General features: G+C 47.5%; 1 protein-coding gene across 4 annotated transcripts in view; it reads left to right on the top strand.

Annotated features, from left to right (window-relative positions):
• CUX1 (cut-like homeobox 1) overlaps window positions 1-19,459 on the top strand; it is a 238,095-nt gene that overhangs the window by 171,990 nt on the left and 46,646 nt on the right. For all 4 annotated transcript variants that reach the window (XM_015408030.1, XM_015408031.1, XM_015408027.1 and 1 more), the window contains 6 exons: window positions 328-427; window positions 1,619-2,290; window positions 6,914-6,979; window positions 14,566-14,667; window positions 16,380-17,197; window positions 19,010-19,175. In XM_015408030.1, coding sequence (XP_015263516.1) covers window positions 328-427; window positions 1,619-2,290; window positions 6,914-6,979; window positions 14,566-14,667; window positions 16,380-17,197; window positions 19,010-19,175 — 1,924 coding nt within the window. The remainder of the gene's footprint in view (window positions 1-327; window positions 428-1,618; window positions 2,291-6,913; window positions 6,980-14,565; window positions 14,668-16,379; window positions 17,198-19,009; window positions 19,176-19,459) is intronic.

Raw genomic sequence — 19,459 nt, forward strand, 5'->3', positions numbered from 1 at the left:
GTTCTTTCCGTAGCGCTGAAACAGTGTTTCGAGGAAGATACGCCAAGATAAGCACTGTGTCGAAAGACAAACAGGTGTTTAAAAAAAAAAAAGATTAATGGAGCACTTAAAAATACATCTCATGGTCCGATAAGTGGTCTGCATCAAAACCCCTAGCCATCGGGTGCTGTAGACTGGAGACTTGTAACATTCTCGCTGGAACACAGATGCCACATGCTAGAGTTCCAGCACCAGTCCCTTGCTGAATTTGTCCCCACTTGCTCAGCGACTCTTCCCGACGTCTCACAGGCATCCCCGGACTGACTGCTTGTTCTGCTTTCCCTGTAGGATGCTGCGTCCAAACCACTGGAAGTCCTGCTTCTGGAGAAGAACCGCCTGCTACAGTCTGAGAACGCCACGCTACGGATCACGAACAGTGACCTGAGTGGTAAGTGGGTGAGATCGGATTGAGGGGGGGAGGGAGCTGTGATGCTTTGATTCTTTGGGAGAATGAAAGGAGATCAGGGCCCTGGTGCGTGACCGGGACTGTGAGGATCTTGATTCGCTTTTGATATCTCTCCCTGCTTCTTCTCTCCCGGCCTCCTGTTATGAGAGAGATGTACAGAATAAGATCTGAAGACCTGAGAGGCATTTGCAAGGGTTTAGGATGATGGGAATCGTTCCGGATGTTCCGGTGATTGGCATTTTTTGAATCTGTCTTCCATTGCTGTAGGACACTTGGCAATGGTGCTAATGTCTTTTCCCCTTCCTCATAAAATAGATTTAAAGTGAATGTCCAAAGTATGTGTGCGTCTCAAATACTTAGCCAGGCTGTCAGGAAAAAACCAAATTTCCAGTGGTGCGTTTGGGGGTTTGTTGGTTTTCTTACATTTTCATTTTGCCCCCCCCCCCCCCCGTATTTCTTTTTTAAGTGGATTGGAATTTGCAGTTGAATTGGGTTTTTTTCTCTTCACATAATGGTTTCCACGGCAGTTGGCAAATGTGTAAACGGGCATCTAGGTGTTTATTACATTCTAAAATAGCCTCTTAGCTATTCCATGGGATCCTCCATGCTAATAGTCTGTGTAAACAAGCAAGAGTTATCCAGTGTTATCAAATGTTTGCTGCATTTGGGTTCAACCAAGCTGTGTGTGTGTGTGTGTGTGTGTGTGTGTGTGTGTGTGTGTGTGTGTGTGTGTTTTATCTGGGGAGGGGGGAGGAGGAAATCAAGTGGGAACGAGATTTTTTTTTCCCTTTTGTCAATGAAGTTTTTACAACGATAAATTGTATAACTGCACTTCATGTCATTGTTCTATTGTTAAATGTTTGGAAAGGGGGATTCTCCAGGCTGCAACATACAAGAAAGGTGCAAACATGAAATGCATGTTATTTGTCTTGGGGGCCTTGTTTGGCTTGACGAAAAATTTAAAAAACACAAAAATTAACTACCCAAACCGCCTTCTTCATTGGCCCTTACTTAAAACACACACAAAAAAACAACAACGGCAAAAAGCAAAAAAAAAAAAAAAAAGCAACCTCCTCTTTTTTCCCTTTTGTGGGGCAAACTCTGCATTTTGGTCTTGGTCTTTTTTTCCCTTTTTAATCCCCCATAATGCATTATGTTTGACCTTCCTTGTAGGGTCAGCCAGGAGAAAAGGGAAAGACCAGCCTGAGAGTCAGCGTCCTGCAACTTTGCCAGCCTCCCCTCCTTCTCAGTTGCCCCGCAACACAGGGGAGCAGGCTTCCAATACTAATGGTACTCACCAGTTCTCACCAACGGGTTTAAGTCAAGACTTTTTCAGCTCGTCCTTGGCAAGCTCCGGCTTACCCCTGGCTTCTACAGGAAAATTTGCACTAAACTCTCTCCTCCAGCGCCAGCTTATGCAGTCCTTCTACTCCAAGGCAATGCAGGAAGCAGGAAGCACAAGCATGATTTTTTCAGCAGGTCCCTACAGCACAAACTCCATATCTTCCCAAAGTCCTTTGCAACAAAGCCCGGACGTCAACGGCATGGCCCCATCACCCAGCCAATCGGAAAGCACCGGCAGTGCCTCCGAAGGCGAGGAAATCGACACAGCTGAAATTGCACGTCAGGTCAAAGAGCAGTTGATCAAGCACAATATTGGACAGCGGATATTTGGACATTATGTTTTGGGGCTCTCCCAAGGCTCCGTGAGCGAGATCCTGGCTCGGCCGAAACCATGGAATAAGTTGACGGTGCGAGGCAAGGAGCCGTTTCATAAGATGAAGCAGTTCCTCTCGGACGAGCAGAACATCTTGGCATTGCGCAGCATCCAGGGCAGGCAAAGAGGTGAGTGAGGCGTTGGCCACCAACCTTTCTTTCAGTGTATGTTCTCAGTAGATGGCGGGATTCAATCAGACAGCTTGCCAGACTGAGCCACCAAAGCCCTTTAGATGGTTTTCGATTTAAGCTTAAAGAGTTAAAGGCAGATTGTACATGGAAGACACAAAGGTAGCTTTGCCATAAATCACAGTGAAGCAGCAGAGTGGAAGACCATTAAGATGGTGCAAAGACACGGGGACAGTCTCCAGTGTCACCCTCATTGAAACAAGCAGGAGGTGGTGCTTGACCTTGACTTTTCGCAAAGCCATCCCTCTGTGTCCGACCTACAATTTGCCTTGCACAGATTGTATGTGGGACACACATATAGTTGCTTACCTCCTCTGCTCTTCTACAAGACTGATGTGGTAGAACTTCACAGGGAATTGGGTCCTCTGTTAATTCGTAAGAAGATTGGTTGACCATCTACCATGCACGCTCAAAGGTCTTGGGATAGCCCCAATTCATTTGACTGCAACAAAACATTTTTTAAAAAAAATACACTTCCAAAGGTCTGAAGTATATTCAGAAAAAAATATACTTTCAAAGGTCTTCCTCATCCCTAATCATGGTTTGTTTCAAGGGCTTCATTGGAAGCTATTCTAGGCTGGTGCAAAATGTGCTTTCACTGAACAGTCCTCATGGTTCATGTCCGCCATGTGTCCCACTTTCATTGTAGGACTGTTTTGAGGAGGTGGAATGGTATCTACTTCCCCTCACCCATCCCTCTCATTAGTCCAGTATACATCAAATGGACCCAAGTGAGGAGTAGGCCTTTGAAATCACGCCTTGTTATCATCTGAATGATCCTTGGGGATGGCATGGTCCAGACCCCTGCCCTCTTCAACAACCTGTAGACAAAAGGAGTCATTGAGCTTTATCACTGTGGCCCCTCCCCATGGCAGGCTCATAATTACCCACCCCACAAATGCAAGAGAAAGGGATTACGCTCCTTGCCATATTCAACTCTCGTCTTCTGCTTAAGGGCCAGGCAGATCAATAGAAAGCAAGAGCAGCAGGGGTTATATAATGTACTTCGCCGAAGCGTAAAGAAAAACTGTAGAGGGGGGAGGGGGGATGGTTATCCCATTGATCTCCATTAACAGAAGGGCTGGCACACGCTTGCAGAGGAGGCTGTGCAGTATTGAGTTGGGTGAGATGGTCCATGTAAGAACCACTGAAATAAATAACCCATCTTTGCCAAGTATTTCTTTTGCGCACTCCCACGAGAAACAGGTTTCATCGCCGACAGGGCAGAACGAGTTATTGCAAGAGAGATGGAGTTGCCACCACTCTCTCCCCTGTCCCTGGTAACGTCTGGCGGAGCACAATGGGTGCCTCGTGCTAAATGTTCTTATTTTGCCCCCAAGGACTCCGTGAGTTGGTGCTGGCCAGCCTTTTCAGTCAACCTCACTGACTTCCCGTCCTTAGTACAACCTCCATCTCATATGTAATGTGTGTCCCGTGATTCCTAGCATAGCCTTTTTGGGTAGCCAAGGGGAACTCCTCCTTTCATTTTCCTGAGCAGAAGAGATTGTTGGATCCAAACCCTGGGTCTATTGTAACAACTGGTTCATTCTTTCTAGGGCCATATAATAACAACAATAATAACAATATTAATAACAATAACAACAATAATAATAATAATAATAATAATAATAATAATAATAATAATAATAATAATAATAATAATAATATTAATACAATAATAATAACAATAACAACAATAATAATAATAATAATAATAATAATAATAATAATAATAATAATAATATTAATAATAATAACAATAATAAATAATATAAAAATATAAAGCTGCCCTATGCTGGCCTCCGGCCATCTCAGGCAGTATTGCCAGGCAGTGATTTCCAAGGTTTCAGGCGGAGAAAAAGGGACTTTCCCAGCAGCAGCTACCCAAGAATTTAGGGGTCGAACCTGGGGCCTACACCATGGAAGTCATGCGCTCCACCCATGGAGACAAAGCTGCACGGTACTGAGACAAGATAACCCGTGTAGCCCAATGTGGTCTCCTCTGACCCATAGTAACTCTCCAGAGTCAGGCGGAGAAAAGGGCCTGCCACTTGAAATCCTTCCCTGGAGATACTTAGGATTAAGCCCTTGGATTTTCTGCATGCCAGCTGTGTGCTCTGTTAGTAGGCCACGGTCCTGTCCCAATGAGGAGGGCTTTCCTGGTGCCTCTCCTCTTGTTAATAGCGCAAGGAGGTGGCGCAGATGACTCCCACTGTCTCCTATGGTCTGTTCCCCGTCGAGCTTCTCAGGCAGAATGTTGTAACTCCTTCTAGGAAAGCCAAATTTCCCCACCCGTCGAAATCGCCTGTTGTTCCTTTTCCTTGTGGTTGTCCTCGCCTTCATACTTTGTGATCAAAACCCTTTTCCTTGATTTATGCTGCACTTGCAGCTTCTTATGGCAGAAGCTAAGCTGTCTGCCTTGGGTCATGGTTTTCCTCCGTTTGGGGTACCCTCTGTAGCACCATCCACCTCATGTCTTGGGTTGTGTGCAAGCACATGGGTGCAGTGGGTCGAATCCGGCATTATTTTAGCAAAAAGGAATCTACTGCTGAAAGCCTGCAGTTCCAGGTAGAGGAAGGAGAGGTGCATACCAATGGGAAAACTTAACTACAATCTGTGCTTGGTTCAGAGTGGAATGAAATTGAGAACGGGGCCTTAGTTGCAAGGCTCTGCATAGCAAAACGGCTGTGGGAATAGAAATGCTAAACCATCCTGGGTTTTTTTGTTCAGTGGTAGCCACAGTTCTGTCAGTCTGCTTGGTGTGGAGCAGTTCCCCTACCCCCTTCCCTTCCTCATCCCTAATCCTGGTTTGTTTCAAGGGCATCATTGGAAGCAAAAACTTGACTCCCCACCAAGGGGGTCTCTGTCTATGGTGGCTAAACCAGGGACAAGGGGCTGATGAATTCCCCCCCCCATTGCAACGTTATCTCTAATTCACTTTCTACTGCAACAGTGGCTGTATGTTTAAAAAAGCATTGACAGAGATGTCTTAGGATGCTCGGAGCACTTTGTGTGCGTTGTTCTCTTGTGAGTGCAACAATCCCAGGCGTTGAGGCTAGGGAGGTTGTGACTTGCCTAAGGTCACCTGATAAGATCTTGGCAGAGGCAAGGTTTGAACTAAGGACTACCCGGTGGGTAACTTCCTGTGTAGTCCACCCTCTCCCGTGTTTTTATTCCTTTTAATGTCGTTACCTTGACTCAGAGCTCAAGGCAGCATCCCCTGGGGGTTCCTGTACAGGCAGTGAGCAGACTGAGACCTGCTGAGCTTCTGCCATGTGGCTGCATCCTGCGCCTTCAAAGCAGGCACTGGGACAGCCCTTTGCATGCCGGCGAGAAGGCAAAGGGGTCACCCGCAGGGGCAAGGCACTAAACCTTCCCCCTGCTAAGACCAGGAATAAAAATATAGGTTTCCCTTCTTAGCCGTGTCTTGGGGAGTACAAAATATCCTAACCCTCTGCTCGTTCACAGTTTGAAGAAGTTCTCTCCTTGTGAACGATTGTTGCGTATAATGCCTAAGATGATTTTAAATTGCAATAGCATTACCGATTTCTGCATTTCTCTCTCTCTCGATTCGGTCATTCATTTTGGAACTTCCGTCACAAATCCTCCCAACATTCTAAATTGATCTCGAACAGCAGAATGACCGACACCAAGCACCGAATAAGAGACTTGGGATGCTTTATCGTTCTTCCCACAACTGTTTTTCTTTTTTCCTTTTCCCACATGCAACATGGCTAGTTATACAGCCGGTCCGTCTTCCATCTTCTCGTGCAGCCCCACAGTGGCACTGCACTGGCGCAGGCTGGCCGCAGGACATTTTCTCTCTAGCTCAAAAACGCCAAAGAGGGGGCGCCCCGCCCTTTTTCGGAGCCGACGCCCATGTGGGACTCCCGCCCAACATGTCACCTGCTCTGTCAGCTGTCTCCCTCTTCCCTCAAAACTCAAAATTTCCACAAATTGAGTTGGTTCCAGCCGAAAGTGGCTTTTCCTTTATGTTGCATGGTAGCTTGGGCAAGAGGGGTTGTCCCCTGGAATTTCTCTTTGCTTGCTTGCTTTGCTCATTGGTGTGCCGTCATCTGAAAGGGGGTGGGGGTGGGAGAATCCATTTTAAGAAAGAGAGTGGGGGGTTGACCCATTTAATCCTAAAATCTCTCGGAGGCACCTCTTGCCTGGAAATCCTGTGCTTGCAAACGGGGGTGTGGGTGTCTTGTACCGTGTTGTCCTCCTTTTGCTCGAGAGCTCTTGCAAGGATTACTGACCCCTCTCCAATTTTTTTTATACCTTTTGAGAAGTGTATTTATATCTTGACTAATCTCCTTTCTTGAGCATAGCCGTAATCTTTATTAACAACCCGGCCTGCCTCGCTTCCTTTCCAAAGGGCCCCCAGCTTCTCTGGCTGGACTGGAAAAGTCGGAACCCCCCCCCCCATACTGCTCGTTTTTTTTCACCCCCTCTGCCTCTCCCCTGCTAGACCAGACCCGTTTTGTGTCGTCTCGCGGCCCACAGTTGTCAGAACCATCATCCCCTGATTGTTTTGTTCTTACCCAACTTGTTTTTCAACAGAGAATCCAGGCCAGAACCTGAGCAGGCTATTTCAGGAAGTACCGAAACGAAGAAATGGGTCGGAAGGTACGTCACAGGCAGGTGTTTCTCTTTGCAGTCGATCTCGGGGCAGTGGCGTGTGCTTAGCTTGTGTGTCTTCTGTATTTTATTTAAAAAATTTTTTAACTCCAGACACGTAAAAGGGTTGCAGTTTGATTCTGGCCTGGAATCTGATGGAAAAACAGACAATGGGCCGGTGCATGCGTAATGCCGGCTCTCTGCCAGTGTGGTTTGCTAATCAGGAGCCAGTCTTGGGGAAATCACCCTTTTCTCTCCCTCTTCTGGCGCACAAATTCATCCCTCCTGTCCCTTGCTTGTATGAGCCCACAGTTTCAGTGTTAACGTGTGCACAGATGCTAACTGTGGTTGACGCTAACCAGAGTTTTCCAGTGGCTCCGATACTGGCTGCTTTAACAGTGGTGAACTTCGGAGTGTGTGCAAAGCCAAACCTATGGGTGACTCAAATAAAGGAAGGGTGGAGGGGTATTTGTGCTGGAAGAGGAAAGAGGCATGCTTTCTTGAGGCTGGCTCCTGGTTCGCAAACCGTGGTTCTCAGGGAACCAGTGTTGGGTCTGCACCGGACCAGTAAGTATAAAACAAACCATGGGTTTTAACAGCAAGAGCTCTAGATCTTTCCCCATCTCTCTCATTCTACTGCTCTACTACTACTAACCTGGCTCCTTTGAGTGAAAGCTTCTACCTCTCCTAGACAGAATCAGATATTATTTTTCATTTATCTTGATCACACTGGTATCCTGTCGATCCTGCAAGCCCCATTTGACCATCACAGCAACTCTTATCAGGCCATTTCGGCTGAGAGAGAGAGAGAGAAAGAGAGAGTGTTTGTGTGTGTGTGTGACTGGCCTGAGGTCACCCAGTGAATTTCATGGTTGAACACAGATTTGAACCTGGGTCTCCCTAGCCCAAGTCTGAAACTCTTGCCTTCTACCCTATGTTGACTGTTCTTACAGGAAATGGCTTATAGCCACTGAGACCAACTCTTTGGGGCTTTGTTGTGGAGGTCTCACTTTTCACAACAGTAAGTAATTCTGCTATGAGTTGATACATAAAAGGAGACTCCAGTATCACAGCGATGCGCACACTCCTCAGGAGACCCGTATGATGCAAGCAGGGTTTCCTTCTACCGTGATTGTGCCTTAATGACACACAGATTTTGAAGCAACTGGTTCTAGCCCATCGGCTAAGCGGATGAGCTGTGATCTGTGAAGTTGCCGGTTCATATCTTGTCTGTGCCACAGACTCACTAAGTGGCCTTAAGAAAGCCTTTCTGTCTCAGTCTCAGTCCTGCTATTCCCCCAAATAGGTGGTTGTAATTCTGGCCTGCTTTGCAGGACTGTTGTGCAGATCAGCACAATATCGTATGTTGCAGGACTCTGAACACTGAAAGCATTGCCTATGTCCTAAGTATCATTTTTGATTAGGAGCGCTGAACGTGGGGAACCAGCACAATGCCCCAAATGGGAATTTGCTCAGGTAGCAAGTAATTCTTGCCTCAGACATCATCTTTGTGGAAGGATTCAGAGGGTCTGATATTAAGGTTCAGCTTCCTGCTGAGGGAGGATGGGATTCCTGATAGATTACATATAAAGCATAGGAGAAGATGGTTTTGTGAGGGAGTATTGAACTGTTTCTGTAAAACTGCAGTTCACCTCTGCACACTGTCACTGTACTAACTGAAATGTTTTTGGCCGTCCTTTCCCCCGCTTTCCAGAAGAGGGACCCAAGGCGGATTACCAAGAGTCCAAGTCAGACAAAATGAAAACACAACATTCGGTGACACCGATATACAAAATAATAGCAGCCCTGACTCCCTCTGCTATTAACTAAAGTCTCTCCTAAAAAGTACAGCCTTACTAGCATTTTCAAAAGCAGAGAGAGTAGAGATGCTCCTGATCTCCAAGGGAAGCCCAGTCTCTCTTCTGTTCTCAGGATTTTTCTGCTGTACCCCATAACGGTATAGGACCAGCTGCCCTCGGCGGTCAGTGTCATCTTTATTTTCAAAGGCGAAATTGACACACGTCACTTAAAGTGTTTTTCTGACTTACTCTTGTGGCCTGCTTGAAGCACACAAAAAAAAAGCAGGCCATTTTAAATGTGTGTGTGTGTGTGTGTGTGTGTTAGATTTCTGAACTGATTAACAAGTAAAAAGGTGACTTCACAGCCATGTTTCAGCCTCCCCATGCTTTGCAGAGCTAAATCAGATACAGCAGAGAGCAAGTGCAGTGCCAGGAAGCCTTGGGTTCAAATACCGCCAAGGTAATGAACTCCCTCAGGAACAGTGGCCTTAAGTAAGCTGCTGGTTTGGTTTGGTTTTTGATTTATGCTTGCCAGTTTGGTGTAGTGGTTAAGTGCACAGACTCTAATCTGGGAGAATCAGGTTTGATTCCCCACTCCTCCACTTGCACCTGCTGGATGACCTTGGGCAAGCCAGAGTTCTGATAAGAGCTGTTCTTGAAAAAGAGCAGCTCCTGTCAGGGCTCTCTCAGCCCCACCTACCTCCCAGGGTGTCTGTTGTGTGGAGGGGAAGGGAAAGGCATTTGTAAGCCGCTCTGAGCCTCCTTCAGGTAGTGGAGGGCGGGGTATAAATCCAATCTCCTCCTCTTCTTACTATATTTATAGCTCTCTGACCTGGATGACCAAAGCTAGCCTGCTCTAGTCATATCTCAGAAGCTAAGCAGGTTCAGCCCTGGTTAGTATTTGGATGGGAGACCACCCAGGAAGTCCAGGGATGCTATGTAGAGACAGGGAATGGCAAGCCGCCACTGTTCGTCTCTTGCCTTGGAAACCCTATGGTGGGGTGTCCATCATTCGGCTGCAACTTGATGGCACTTTCCACCACCATATTTATAGCAGCTCATCCTATCCTCAAGACAGGTTGTGAAACAATATTGAATACCTAAAATTGCAACATTGGGATTGTTCGTCTAATTAGCTCTGTTTCTGTAATATGAAAGTAAGCCAGTTTTTTTAAAAAAAACCCCTCTTTCCAATGGCAACAGGACTCAGCAAAGCCAGAATAGCTACAGCAGTTTTTTAAAAGAAACTTTATTTGAAATATTTTTTTTGTGCCACCTTTCCACCTAGGTAGGATCCCCAAGGTAGCAAACATCAGACGTTAAAACATTTCAAAATTAAAAGCATTTAAAATAAAGTATACATACAAAACTTCCATAAAAGTGATAAGCCCAGGCAAGCCCAATCTTGTCAAATCTCAGAAGCTAAGATTCTTGCCGACCCTGGCAAGTACTTGGATGGGAGACCTCCAAGGAATACCAGGGCTTGGATGCAGAGGCAGGCAATAGCAAGCCACCTCTCTGAAACATCCAAGCCCCACTAGGGGTCACCAGAAATCAGTCATGACCTCCAGGCATACACACACACACACAATACCCAAAAAAACCAACAACCCCAAAACCCTTCCATAAAAGCATATGAACAGCAGAATACAAAAAAAGTGATAAAATCTTGCACATCTTCCTGATGCCAGAAAGTGAGGCACTTTGGCACACCACCTCTGGGAGCGTCTCTTTCTGTCTTGGGGGCCACAGTGGCAAAGGCCTTGCTTTTTCCTCAAACCAATCTTGCCTCCCAAACAGGCAGAACTCTGTACATCTGTAATCGGGGCTGGCAATACTAGACTACCTTGCATATTGGCTCACTGATGCCAAATGTTCCTTCTCAATATGGCAAGCTCCTCTGCTCTTCTGACAAGCACAGTGCTTGTAGGACAACAAGGTACCTCTTCTTTCTGCCCCATCCCAGACCTTTTCCACACTCTGGACTGACTCCTGATTTTCTTGGCCATCAATCCACAAGTATTGGAATCGGCTGGAGCATGATTCTTCCACACATCTGTCCTCCCCGTGCATTTTCAAAGTTGTAGAGTCAGGTTATTTTCTTCCTCACATGCCTTTAATAATGAGGATTTTCAAGAGAGAGTGCCGTCATCATCAGTAATGTTTTAAGCACCCCCATTAAAAAAAAAAAAGCCTAACATTCCCAGCTTTTGTTTTGTTTTGTTTTTTGAAAAAAATAAGTCTCTAGCCTTTCCCTTTATATCTACATGTCAGGGGGGGGGGGGATAAAGTTTTACTCTTTTTTTTAAATGAAAGCTGTGAATTCAGGAAACCTTCTTAAACTATCATTACAACACTGCATCAATATATTGCTATTTTAGGGCTGTTTTTTTTTTTAATCAAAACTGAAACCACACATCTTTGGAGTGGGGGGAGTGGTTTGAGGATGACAGTAATTGAAAAGTGGGTTGAAGGTGGGTGGGACAAAGAAAACAAACAGAAACAGTACACACAAGGGGGGAAAAACGACTCAGAATCAGCTTCCAGAAAAATATAGGGGTAAAAGTGGTTTCAAAAGACCGGTGTGTGTGTGTCAAAAAGAATGAAGCTAAAATTAAAGGCATAAGAATGTGTGCAGAAATTGAGATAAACCGAAGCAGTATGACACCAGAACCAATGGAAAGAAATCCACGCTGAAAAGGCCCCACTAACCAACTTAATACTCCTCTATAAACATATATGAGCATCCCTCCATCTAGTCAAGTGTCGACTTCTCTGACTGACGGTGGCCTCTGCAGGGTATCAGGTGGACAAAAGGCTTTTCCGGCACCTGCTACCTAGATTCCATCCCCAATCCAGCCACCCAAATGTGCCTCAAAGCAGAGAGCGGGTGCCGTGCGGAAAGGAGCCTGTACAGCAATGGCTGCAGACGACCCGGTCGCACCAAGCCACACTTCTTCCTCTTGCCTGACTCTGGTTGCAGAGGGCAGTGCAAATCTGGATCAAACTTGCGAACCGTAATACAGTTGTAGCCTGGTTATCTCCAGTCCAGTGTGTCTGTGTCACCCTTTGCTGATCCCTACTCCAGACACAAGTGTCGATTTCAGCCTTATGTTGGAGCACTGTTTATGCCCGGGTGAAGTGGGGGGACCGGGATGGCTCTGGGCAATTGTGCCCAGCATTGGCTCTCAGCCTGGTGGCTCTTGGGCAACTTTCTGTGGCTCTGCCCCCCTCCCCCAATCCAGCTGGCCGGCGGACCTAAGGGCTGCAGGGTGCAATCCAGTCCACAGTCCATGTTCAAATGTAGTTGTAAGGGTGCTGGGCCCTGACCTGGATAGTCCAAGGTATCCCGCTCTCGTCAGATCTTGGAAGCTGAGTGGGGCCAGCCCCGGTTAGTATTTGGATGGGAAACCACCAAGGAAGCCCAAGGTCACTACCCAGAGGCAGGCAATGGCAAACCACTCCTGTATGTCTCTCGCCTTGAAAACCCCATGAGGGGTTGTCATAAGTCAGCCGCAACTGGATGGCAAAGGGTGTGTGTGTGTCGGACTAGGATCTGGGTGGCCCAGGTTCAACCCCCTGCTCTGCCGTGTCAGCTTGTTGGGTGGCCTTGGACCAGCCATTCTCTCTCAGCCTAACCTACCTCGCAGGCTTGTCGTCGTGAGGATAAAACAGGGGTGGGGAGAACGGTGTGAGCCACTTTGGGTCCTCATTGTAGAGACAGGCCGGGGTATAAGCGAAGTAAATAAAGAAACCCCCACCCCCACTGAATGGTCCGGGGGGCAACGTTGGGGGTGGGGGCGCAAAGCAGAAGCAACCCCACCAAAAGGCAAGGTGATGCCAGTGGATGTCATACAAAGTAGCAGAGTGGGGAGATGGAGACTTAGGATCCCACACTGCATCTGCACTAGGTAAAGGTAAAGCTTTCCCTTGCTCGAAAGCCAGCCGATTCTGACTCTAGGGATGCGGTGCTCATCTCTGCTTCCAAGCCGAAGAGCCAGCGCTGTCCAAAGACGTTTCCGTGGTCATGTGGCCGGCGTGACTAGACGCCGAGGCGTATTTCAGTTGATGGAAGGCAACTGCCTTGCCTGTCCCCTCCTGCTGCAGCCCAGAACGCTGATCCTGGGAGACAGGAGACCCATAATCATGCGAGGGGCAGATCTAGTTGTCTGCAGCAGGAGGGAGGAAATCGCTGAAATTTAACAACATGCGCCCCCTTCCACTAGCAGAAATTTACCATGGGATCCAGCCCTTTACCATGCAGTCTATCTGGAAGCCTTCCCCCCACAAGCCTCCCTGAATTACGCAAGAGCTGTTCCCGGGAACTTCACAAAGGATCCCCCCCAACGTGTGTAAAATGAATGGGAGCAAAAGCCAGCTTGGACTTTCTGCCACAGGCGCCAGAATGTCGTGGGCCAGCCCTTCGGTACACATAAATGCCTCCCTGCGTCCCAGCAGTGATGGTGGCCGCTGGAGGAATGGGGAGGGGGGAGACCTGTCAGGTCCAAAATCATGGGAGTCTGCTCTGTCACCCTGCATTAGTTACGCTTTACGTCTTCAAGTGCAATTCACACTCAGCTGTGTGTGTGTGCGCGCGTGCATGCTCCTGTGTCTTTTAAAAGCAGCCCTGTGAGAAGCATTATACTTACGGATGGCAAACGAAATAGCTTTCCAAGTTGTTAGGCGTGTTGTGTTTTTGTTTTTAAAATGAAAAATATGCTTCATCTTACTGGGGAGGGGACTTTTAAAAATCACATTTAATCGTATAGGCAGCTCCAAGTATTGCCAGGATAACTCAAATAAATGGTTCTCCCCCTGTACCCTTACCCCATAGTCAGTATTTCCTCTTAAAGATTCTCCCCTGCAACGGAAAAAGCGCTATATTTGGAACAGTAGTTTGTAGTTGGTTTTCTTTTCTTTCTTTTTCAAGTGGGAAAGAAATAGGCCTACAACTTGTGCTTTCTTTCACTAGCTGTTGTTGAGTGGGAATAGTTTTAAGTCTTTGTGATCAGGTTCTGGTGCTTGGAAGCGTCCTCTCATCTCAGAGGCAAACCGAGTTTAAGAGGCTTTGTTAGGCAAGTATCCTCCAGGGAGCTCGGAGATAGCATGCCTGGTTCCTCCCTCTTCCATGTTGTTCCTCAGAGCAATCTTGTAAGGTAGGTTAGGCGATGAGAGAGAGAGCCTGGCCCCAAGGATAACCAGTGGACTTTAGGTCAGAGAGAGGATTTGTACGCAGGTCTCCCAAGTCTTAATCCAACCTTTGTATTACCCTGCCTTAGTGATGGAGCATGTGTCTTCCACATAGAAAGTCCCTGCTAAAATATATTGGGTAGCAGGGTTAAAGGCCTTCAAGAGATGTTGCCAGGCAGAACAGACGGCACCTGGCCCAAGAGAATCTGATCCAATATGTTAAATCTGTTTAAAAGAACATTTGTTTAAAAGACACTCTGTAAGTAATTTTTGACCAGAGACTCCAGAGGTGTTCACCATATTCGTTATTTAAAAAAAGGACAGTTCAACAAATTAAAGTCATACAAAAGAATGAGGGAAGGGGGAACACAGGAAGCTTGAACAACTGAATTTTAAAATTCGGAATTCAGAATGTAAAGCAGTAAAAAAAAAATAATCCAGGCCATTTTTGAGGTGAGTATAAGGCAGGTTGGTGTCCTTACACAGAGCACAAAAATGTGGCAGTGGATACTGGTTTTGATTTGGTTTGGTTGATCTCCTACTGGCTTTGAATGAAAACCCTCTCCTCCGATGGTTAACCGTCGTTAAATTTCTCACTTTTTCCAGGTAACATCACCACGAGAATTCGAACCACAGAGGCAAGCTCCGATGATGCTATCAAATCCATCCTAGAGCAAGCCAAAAGGGAGCTACAGGTGCAGAAAACAGGTAGGGACTCACTGCCGCCCTTGCCGTTTGAGGGCAGGAGAGTGGGATAATCTATGTGGCCGGCCCCCTGCCAACTGTGTCCAGCACCAGCGAAAGTGCCACCCACAGGAGGCTTCTCTCTATATTCAAGACACTCTCCAGGTGTGCCCCAAAAAAAAAAAATGACTTGGATATTAACCAGAAGCATGGAGACCTCAAAAATAGACTGACTGGGGCTGAGCATGCTCTAGCAGGCGTAGAGTGTTGAGTGCAGTTGAGACTTAGTTAAAGAGCGGAAATGAAAGGAAAGGAAATGGGGAAACTGGCCTGCTCAAGTCCCAGAGTGTTTGTAGGGACCTGGAGGAGGAGATTTGGGTGTGGGAAATTTCCCAGTCGTCGCTCCCCGCCACCCGCTCCCTCCCTCATACCTTCCCACAGTTCTCAGGGCCCCTGGCTTGTGCAGACTGCTGCCAAGAGCCCTTTAGGGAACCTTGCTACACAGGAGGTGGCTAGCACCTTAAAGACTAACAAACATGCATTTCAGCACGAGCTGTCATGAGTCAGCATTCACTTCCCCGGGTGCATCATCCACAGCCTTGGTTACATACCTAGCCACAGCGGCGAGGGATGGGGGGTGTTGCAAAGAAAGGCTTTGACCAAATCCAGTCCAAAGTGAGCTCTGACTCATGAAAGCTCACGCTGAAATAAATTCAGGGTGACGGAGGGGTGCCTCTAACCAAATTCTCTGCATCCTCGTGAGACTACAGTTTGGGCGGGTGGTGGTGGTGGTAATTAAAGCAATTATAGCAATTAAACTGGTATAAGACCAATATTTGTGTTATTATGCAAGAAACTTTTTTCACTTTCCCAAACTAGTCCTCATCAGGGTTTTTTTTAAATCATCTCCAGTGTGGACACAAAAGCTTTGTGTTGGTGCCTGTGTGATTTGAGATGATTAACTGATACAGAAGGTAGAATGCCTGGGAGAGTGAGTGGGAAAAAACCTGAGAACAGAGAGAAGGGAAAGGACTTGTATCTGATAAAGCGAGCTTTGACTCTCAGAATCTTGTTGGTTTCTACAGTGCTACTGGACTTGAATCTAGTAGTAATTCTCAGGGGTTTGAGAGACTGATGAAAAGATGTCAGCAAACTTTCGCATTGCTTGGTAGAGCTCAGTGCTGTCCAAGGGACTTTGTTTCATACCATAGATTGGCATGCCAGCCAAATCTGCAATCATGTCCATCCAATGCTAAAAGCTTCTTGTTGTCCAAATTTATCCACTGCTCTATCCAAGTAAAGCAGATCGCTTCGTAATACAGTCTGAAATTCGGCAACTGAAATCCTCCTCTTTCTAGTCCAAGGGACTTTGTTAAAGAACACCGTGGTTGATTTGTACATAACCAAGGTACCCCCCCCCCGAGATAATTATTGCAAGGTGTTCCCTCTAAGCTGAGTTAGTGTGAGCTAGCTCAGTTTTTTAGCCTCCGGCTCACACATTTTTGACTCAGCTCAGGAAGGATGTCTCCAGAGCAAAGTAATTTATGCCGCAGTCAAATCGCTCGCTCACAACTTTAATGCCAGTAGCTCACAAAGTAGAATTTTTGCTCACAAGACTCCAGTAAATTTCTTTGCAGTACTTGAGGTCGGTATCTGTAGTTCTGCAAGAGCTGACACTGGTGCTCAGGTGGTGACCCTGGTCTCATCTGGCCCTGTCTTGTTCCTCCCCTCCCCAGCTGAGCCTGCTCAGCCCCCTTCTTCCTCCAGCAGCGGCAGTTCGGACGATGCCATTCGCTCCATCCTGCAGCAAGCCCGGCGTGAAATGGAAGCACAGCAAGCCGCCCTGGAACCGGCCTTAAAAGTAACCCCCCTGTCCCAAGCAGAGATATCCATCTTGTCCCCGAAACTGATCTCTGCATCGGCCTCCAGCTATTCTCCCCTGGCCATGTCCTTGAAGAAGCATTCGTCCTCGGTGGATTCCGGCGTCTCCTCCCTGCCGAACCCCTCTGGATTGAAGAAGGAGGCCCAAGAGGCCCCCATTCTCGATCTCCACGGTATCTCCGACTCGACGCAAGGAGTGCTGAGGCACGTTAAAAACGAACTGGGGCGGAGCGGGGTGTGGAAAGACAACTGGTGGAACACTGTGCAGCCGGAGAGGAGAAACGCAGCTCCTCCCGAAGACCCCAAAGTCGAGGAGGTCCCCAGCGGGAAGGAGAAGGCCAGCAGCCAGTCTCGGTCGGATCGTAGCCAGCAGCTCCAGGGGCCCTCCTCTTCAGACTACTGGAAGGAGTGGCCAAACGCGGAGTCCCCCTATTCCCAGAGCTCTGAACTGAGTGTGACGGGGGCCAGTCGCAGCGAGACGCCTCAAAACAGCCCCCTCCCTTCCTCCCCCATCGTCCCTCTGTCAAAGCCATCTAAACCTTCCGTTCCTCCACTCACCCCTGAGCAGTATGAGATTTATATGTACCAGGAAGTGGATACGATAGAGCTAACCCGTCAGGTCAAAGAGAAGCTAGCAAAGAATGGCATCTGCCAAAGGATATTTGGGGAAAAGGTAAGGATTTGCCTGAGTTCTCCTCTTTTTGTGGTGGTTAGTCCTGTTACGGCTGGCACTAGGCAATGGGGGGGGGGAGATTGTTTGCAGTGAAAACACCTCCCAACTTGGTACCGGGTAAACGCTGATTTTTAGCAAAGTTTATCTGTGTTTCAGTCACAATAACTGCTACTTCCCATCTTCATGGACTTACCTCGCTGCCTTATGCTAAGCCAGGCCCAGTCAGGGTTCTCTCCTCTGGCCAGGAGAGGCTTTGCAAGGTCTCAGAGATCTTCCACATCACTTACTACCCGATCCTGTTAACTGGAGATTCTAGGGATTGAACCTGGGACCTTCTGCACACCAAGCAGATGCTCTTTCACCCAGCCGTGGCCCCTTCCTGTTAGCTGATTGTGAGGTGGACTGGAGATGGTAGTTCATTATGGGGCCTTCTTTTGTTCTCTGCTTGCCTACATGCAACATCTTCCTCACGGCTACTGTGGGGCTCCCGGCTAATGTTCTCGTCTGGTCGACGTGTGAAATGAACACTGAGCCTTGAACACCTTTGAGTGGAGATGCTGATTCTGAATAAATGAATCTCAGCTAAATAAGCGCCAGAACAGAAGACAGAAGGCATATTTTGGAGATATTCTTTGCCAAGAAGGTGTTTTGTGCCTCTCAAGATGCACCTGTTTTGAGGTCTTCTCTTAAGAGCATGGCGTGGTAGCACCTAAAACTTGAGGTTCTGGTCAGTTGCCAGCTTGTACGCTGGACTGTGCAAGCACGCCCTTGTGCATGCATGTAAATAGCCACTGGTCTGGTTTCCTCCGATGAGTCAGAATGATTGCCTGAAAGGGGTGTTCTTTTGTTCCCCTACAAAGAGGAAGGGGTGTTCTTTTGTTCATTCTTTCTTACAAATAGCTACTGTGGGTATTAGTGGTAGATGGGCTGGTGAATATTTTTTTGTGGTCTTAAGTCATGTTTATTTTCAAGGCCACTTTGGTAAATGGCAGCCTATTCTTTTTAGGGCATCACTGTAGACATGTGGCAACAAAAAACAATTGTGAATATTCTGCCACCATTTATCTATTAACCGAGTATACTTGGGAGATCAGGTGCGCAGCATTAGCCAAAAACAACCCTCAGTGTAACAAACACAGTAATATTATTTAAAGCAGAAACCAACCAACTTCTGGAGCCTGAGGAAGGGTGTCCAAATTGTGCAAGGACCAGATTCTGTCTCTCTGTCTGTCTTGCTCCTCAGCCCCGTCTTAAGAAGTTGGTGGGAAAGGGTGATTGTAAGACGAGAAGAGCCTCTGCCCAGTTTGGGGGCTGCAGGTGGAGGAGGGATTGGCCCCAGATATTTGGGCAACATATCTTACCCAATGGGCACTCTTCTATTTGAACATACCTTGCTGGCAGTGTTCCCTCTAAGCTGAGTTAGTGTGAGCTAGCTCATAGTTTTTTAGCCTCCAGCTCACACATGTTTGTCTTAGCTCAGGAAGGATGGCTCCAGAGCAAACTAATGTATGCAGTGGCCAAATTGCTTGCTCACAACTTTAATTCCAGTAGCTCACAAAGTAGAATTTTTGCTCACAAGACTCCACAGCTTAGAGGGAACATTGCTTGCTGGTTCCCCTCTTGAGAAAGGAGGCAGATGCCCACAAGATGGCGACATGTTCTCCTGGCTGTCCCGATCTGGTGCAGGGAGGGGGCCAAGAAAAACCGGGGCGGAAGGAGCCCAGTGCGGGACCATGGGCTACCTGCTGGTCTCGTCTGCTCTAATCAAGCACCCTGCTGAATTTTGTCCCCTCTGTGTTTCCTTCCCCTCAGGTGCTGGGTCTCTCCCAGGGGAGCGTCAGCGACATGCTGTCCCGGCCAAAGCCATGGAGCAAGTTGACGCAGAAAGGCCGCGAGCCGTTCATCCGCATGCAGCTCTGGCTGAATGGCGAGCTGGGGCAGGGAGTCCTGCCGTCCCAAGGGCAGCCTCAAGGCCAAGGTAAATCAGTGGGGTCGGTCTGACTGGGAACCCTCAGCCACCCGTCTCTCACAGCGAAAGCTTCAAGCGTTAGCTTGGATTCTTTGGGTTTTGTATCCATTTGGTTGAAGAATGGGTTTCCCTGAAATTTGCACATGTGGGAATTCCCCTGCACTTTGGTATCCAGAGGTGGCCGGGGATTGAAGCATCATGGATAGAAATGGCAGTATCTTGCGGGACAAGGTATGCCCAAGCGTGTACACCGTGGTGGTCAAGACAAAAGATTTGCTTTGAGCAAAAACATA

The sequence above is a fragment of the Gekko japonicus genome, unplaced genomic scaffold (genome assembly GCF_001447785.1).
Source record: "Gekko japonicus isolate JY-2015 unplaced genomic scaffold, Gekko_japonicus_V1.1 scaffold1, whole genome shotgun sequence".
NCBI classification, from domain to species: Eukaryota; Metazoa; Chordata; class Lepidosauria; order Squamata; family Gekkonidae; genus Gekko; species Gekko japonicus.